This window comes from Papio anubis, chromosome 14 (assembly GCF_008728515.1).
Source record: "Papio anubis isolate 15944 chromosome 14, Panubis1.0, whole genome shotgun sequence".
Taxonomy (NCBI): Eukaryota; Metazoa; Chordata; class Mammalia; order Primates; family Cercopithecidae; genus Papio; species Papio anubis.
Window position 1 is genome coordinate 90,874,538 of NC_044989.1, and position 6,148 is coordinate 90,880,685.

General features: G+C 44.6%; 1 protein-coding gene across 1 annotated transcript in view; it reads right to left on the bottom strand.

The window, feature by feature from the left end:
• Positions 1-1,387: 1,387 nt before the first annotated feature.
• The window catches only part of TTL (tubulin tyrosine ligase), a 44,959-nt gene continuing 40,198 nt past the window's right edge, over positions 1,388-6,148 (bottom strand). The window contains exon 7 of the mRNA XM_003909132.3: positions 1,388-4,554. Coding sequence (XP_003909181.1) covers positions 4,440-4,554 — 115 coding nt within the window. The 3' untranslated portion in view covers positions 1,388-4,439. The remainder of the gene's footprint in view (positions 4,555-6,148) is intronic.

A 6,148-nucleotide genomic window follows, 5' to 3' on the forward strand; every position in this document is an offset into this window, starting at 1 on the left:
AATGCTTTGCAAGAACTCGATACACAAGACATGTAAGAAAAGATGGGCTGGGACTTTGGCAGCTGAAATAGTCTCAGTGCTTCACTGAGCAGCTCATCAGTTTTGAAGGACAATCTGTTGGCTTATCTATCGGGTAACATCCTGGGGTCAGCAAATTACTGCCACATCTGGCCTGCTTTTATGTGGCCTATGAGCTAAGAACAGTTTTTGTATTTTTAAAAGCTGGAGAAAAAAACAAAAAGTATGAAAAAAAAAACAAAGGCCCTATATGGTTTGCAAAGGCTAGCAGATTTATTATCCGACCTTTTACAGAAAGTCCGTCTACCCCTGAGTAACGGCATCATGGATTTATATTTACTTTATTATGTATTTATTTTTGAGACAGGGTCTCGCTCTTTGCTCAGGCTGGAGTACAGTGGTGTCAACATGGTTCACAGCAGCCTCACACCTCAGCCTCAAGTGATCCTCCCACCTCAGCCTCCACCATGCGCCACCACGCCCAGCTAATTATATGGTGAATTTAAATGACCAGTGATATCCTAGGACAGTCAGTACCTACAAGAACGAAAGGGCACAAAAACACTTGAAATATCATTACTTTACTTTAGTATTCCAGGCATTTTAAATATTCATACAATTGCCTTATTTCAGCAGTCATTTCCTCTCCAGTACAGATTTTGTGTCCAGGATCAGAGCCATGTATATCCCCGAATTTTCTCTATAGCACCCGCATGCTACATGGGACTCACTCCGGCGCCTGTGTCTTTGCTAGTAGAACCTCTCACCACGCCTGCAAGAGGGCTGGACCTCCCCTTGCTTGATGTAGCCTCCACTGTGAATGCAAACACACTTTGAAGCTTCAATCCCAGTACATTTCCAGCACTCTCAGGTGTTCCATGTATGTGGCAATCATCCCGCAGAGCTAGTGACACATCATGTCAGCTGGTACCTATGCCAGCACCTGCTCCACTACATCACACAGATGCTGAGGCACTTAAATGTTCTTGGTAAAATGGAGTTCATAATTGCCACAGGAGTTGAGTGCGGGGGCAGGGGACTTTCTCTCAATAATTAACACCCTTGGCCGGGTGTGGTGGCTCACGCCTGTAATCCCAGCACTCTGGGAGGCCGAGGCGGGTGGATCACGAGGTCAGGAGATCGAGACCATCCTGGCTAACACAGTGAAACCCCGTCTCTACTAAAAAAAAACAAAAAATGAGCCAGACGTGGTGATGGGCGCCTGTAGTCCCAGCTACTCGGGAGACTGAGGCAGGAGAATGGTGTGAACCCGGGAGGCGGAGCTTGCAGTGAGCCAAGATCGTGCCACTGCACTCCAGCCTGGGCAACAGAGTGAGATTCCATCTCAAAAAAAAAAAAACACCCTTAATACATATTTAGCAGATTTATAATTTCATGTCTGTTTACATTTGTTGTCAAAGTTTCATAAACTATTTACGTAAATGAAAGCATGTTCCAGTTTCCAAATGCCGCTACGACAAGCAAACAGAGAAACTGCTTAGGTAACACCTGCTTGCGTCATAAATACATGTGGCAACATCTGGTCATTCTTAAAGAAATGCTTGTGTTTCCAAAAAGAATTTTTTTTTTAAGTCATAAGCCTTATGCAATTCTTCCAAGGTAATAATGTGTTTGTCCTTCCTTCTCAAGTGTGGTTCAAGGCATCTCAAGGCATATTGCTGTCTGAGGTTCTGATTTCGCTGGCCGGGCAGAGAGGGGAAGAGTGGGCACTAACATGTTTTAAAAGCTTCACAAGTCATTCGAGCATGTAGTCAGTGTTGAGAACCTTGGTACTAAAGGCTCTTGCATCTTCCTACTGTCACTTGTCCTCACCAAAAGCCCTTGAGGTAGTCCCTGGGTCAGGCAATGATCTCTTTCGTGGGCTAAGAAACTAAGGCACAGAGAGGTTAACAGGCTCCTCTGATACTGTGCAGTCAAATGACAGAACCATGATTGCAACTGACATTTCCAAATAAACAATGACTCCTCCCCCAGCAACGGGCAGCACTTACATGGACCAAAAGTATGAAGCCTGACTGCGAGCCAGGCATGACCTTCTGTGTCAAGGACATCATGGAAGGGAAAGGAACAGTTCTGAACCAATCATTCCACATGAACAGAAATAAATACATAAAGCCAGGCTTGGTGGTGTGCACCTGTAGTCTCAGCTACCCAGGAGGCTGAGACAGGAGGATCACTCAAGCCCAGAAATTCGAGGCTGCAGTGTGCTGATTGCAACTGCGGACAGCCACTGCGATCCAGCCTGGGCAACATAATGAGACCACGTCCTTGTAAAAAATAATAAAATTTTAAAAATTTTTTAAATATTTATAAACAAAATAAGTGCCTAAGATACTTATTGGAAGCCATATGAGGAATGAGGCATAACTTTTTCTTTTCTTAAAAGTCTTACTTCCCTCATATATATGCCATTGAATCAGGTTTCTCAGAAAATCCATCAAGATTCACAGACTTCCTGACATCTGAATTCTTAGCTCTGTTACTGTGAGGGCTAGAAAACTCGTGAATGTCTCTATAATTTGGGTCCAAAAGATAATTACAAACCTGTGTTAGCATGTGACAGCATTACAAAAACGCCCATGCTTTTTCTGTCACCCGCCCACCTAGACTTGCCAGGGACCCAGAACCCTACAGGTTCTAACTGGGTATACATCTTCCCAGGATCTGATCAGATCTCATTCCCTTCTCTGAATTTCCCAAATACCAACCCATCAGCTGCGTTGGGCCTCAAAGATTAACAATTACAACTGACTTTTATTTTGCTCTACAGGCAAACTTTTAAATCTGTATTCTGGGTAATGCCCAGGACGTTTATTTTGTAATTTCAAATTTCCATGACAGCCAATTCACCTGGGACCTTCTCCATTTCACCCCAAGGTAACACCCTCACATCCTATCAACTATTGCTGCACCTAAGAAATAATTTCTATCATTACTGCCTTTTTCATTGTAAGTTCTCACATCTCATCATGTTCAAGGAGGCAATGATTTTCTCCTCTTTTGTAAAAGTCTCACCTGACTGCAGAAATGTTTTCTTGAGCCAAGCAGAAACAAGGAATGGAGCACGCATAGCCATGAAGAAAGAACATAGCACGTTCTGGTGGGGAGGGCAGTTTTCAATGGGTTGCTGTGATTTCCAGGACACTCTAGGAAGGGCCTGTCTACTCAGCTTACACTGAACACAAATGACATCTTGTTCTCCCTACTGCTAGTGATGTGGCCTCCTGAAAAGCCTATAAAGTATTAGTTAATCCAGTAAGTGGAAGCCACTTCTAACAGTACACATTTGTAGAGACTTACAAGACGCTGTGTGGAGCTGAAACCACTTCTTTCCCAGTTTAGAAGACTTTCCCATTCAGGCAGGACCTATACTCTCACATATACTCCCCTGATGCCTACAGGCACAGGAACTCACATCCCTCCTGGAAGGAAACCTGTCCCTCTAGCTACTGCAGAAAGTGCTTGGGGCATAAAAAGAACAAAAAGGGGGAAAGCAACCTTTGTCTGGGGCAGGGCCACTGGGGAGTGGAATTTTACTGACTCCTGATCCTCAGAGAGGTTTTTACAAAGGTTTTTTTTTAAAAAAAGGAACTAGGCAAAACTGCATTTAGAATTTTGGTCAACAGAAAATTGAGAAAATTGAATCATCATATTTTCAAAGATCTACCATATTCAACCTATTAAGTAAAGCAATATATCATGTTTTTTTTCTCTCTCATGCTTATTTGATGCTTACAGGTTCAGGGCAGACTTGCCACTTTGTTTCTAAAACATGCAGAGAGCAGACTTAGGGCAGCATATGCTGTTCTGGGGCCCAACCCATACAAACCCTGACAGGTGACTGACCAAACGCCATCAGGAAGGTGATGCGGGAAACCACCTTCACCGAGAGGCCAGTGCACAAAACAAAACTAAGGACTGTTGGTGCATGCTTGTCCAGAGCTGAGTGGCAGAGCGTTACGGAAGGGATGGGCGGGGAACACACAGGCAACCTCCAATATGCTCTAACGTCCAATCCACAGTCCAGAGCAGTGGGGCTGCAGCCGGGCATGGAGCTAAGGCACTAGGGCTGCAGTGGGTGGGAGGCACCGACCAGAGGTCCCAGTGCCCTGCCATTCCCGGGGAGAGGGGAAGGAGCTCTGCTCACAAGGCTGCCTTTGTGTACCAAAGTTGTTTTCAAACGTCTCAACAGCATTGCTGAGTGCTCCGCCTGGGAAGCCCCCTGAGCAACCCTGTCTTCGGGAGCTGCATCCTCTGCTCACGTGCCTTCTTCCATCTCATCTTTGCGAGTGGCCTTTCTTTCCCCTGCTGTGGGCTGGATAAAGAGCAATCCAGTCATTTCACCGTTCCCTGGAGCAGGACCCCGTGCTTTTTCCAAGGCAGCAGGGAGCGCCCCTCCATCACAGCTTGGTGAAGGCAGCTGGCTGGGTCTGAGGTTGCTCCACATCTGGGGGCGGGAAGACACTGGAAATGGCTATGTCCACGATGCCCTGGCACAGTTCTGCATAGAGCTTCCTGAAATGTGTTTTTAAAAATATCATTGAGGATGTTCATCAAAGTGCAAGCAAAAAAAAATAAATGTTTTTTTGTTTTTGAGACAGGGTTTTACTCTGTCTCCCAAGTTGGCATGCAGTGGCGCAATCATGGTACATACACCACAGCCTCAAATTCCCAGGCTCAAGGGAGCCTCCCACCTTAGCCTCGCAAGTAGCTGGCACTATAGGTGTGCACCACTGTGCCCAGCTAATTTCAAAATTTTTTGTAGAGATAGGGTCTTGCTGTGTTGCCCAGGCTGCTCTTGAACTCCTGAGCTCAAGCAACCCACTCACCTCGGCCTCCCAAAGTGCTGGGATTACAGGCATGAGCCACTGTGCCTGGCAGTTTTTCTTGTTTTTGTTTTTTACCAAAATCTGCCCTAGAAATTCTATTTTGTGACCACATTTCTTAAACTGGTTGCCACTCAGCCAGAGACAAAGGTCGGGTTACCCACAAAGGGAAGCCCATCAGACTAACAGCGGATCTCTCAGCAGAAACTCTATAAGCCAGAAGAGAGTGGGGGCCAATATTCCACATTCTTAAAGAAAAGAATTTTCAACCCAGATTTTCATATTCAGCCAAACTAAGCTTCATAAGTGAAGGAGAAATAAAATCCTTTACAGACAAGCAAATGCTGAGAGATTTTGTTACCACCAGGCCTGCCTTACAAGAGGTCCTGAAGGAAGCACTAAACATGGAAAGGAACAACCAGTACCAGCCACTGCAAAAACATGCCAAACTGTAAAGACCATCGATGCTAGGAAGAAACTGCATCAACTAATGAGCAAAATAACCAGCTAACATCATAATGATAGGATCAAATTCACACATAACAATATTAACCTTAAATGTAAATGGGCTAAATGTTCCAATTAAAAGACACAGACTGGCAAATTGGATAACGAGTCAAGACCCATCAGTTTGCTGTATTCAGGAGACCCATCTCACGTGCAGAGACACACATAGGCTCAAAATAAAGGGATGGAGGAAGATCTACCAAGCAAATGGAAAACAAAAAAAAGCAGGGGTTGCAGTTCTAGTCTCTGATAAAACAGAGTTTAAACCATCAAAGATCAAAAGAGACAAAGAAGCCCATTACATAACGGTAAAGTGATCAATTCAACAATAAGAGCTAACTATCCTGAATATATATCTACCCAATACAGGAGCACACAGATTCATAAAGTAAGTCCTTACAGACCCACAAAGAGACTTAGACTCCCACACAATAATAACAGGAGATTTTGACACCCCACTGTTAACATTAGATAGATCAATAAGACAGTTAACAAGGATATTCAGGAATTGAACTCAGCTCTGCACCAAGCAGACCTAATAGACATCTACAAAACTCTCCACCCCAAATTAACAGAATATACATTCTTCTCAGCACCACATTGCACTTATTCCAAAATTGACCACATAATTGGAAGTAAACTGACCACATAATTGGAAGTAAAGCACTCCTCAGCAAATGTAAAAGAACAGAAATTGGCCAGGTGCGGTGGCTCACGCCTGTAATCCCAGCACTTTGGGAGGCCGAGGCAGGTGGATCACGAGGTCAGGAGATCAG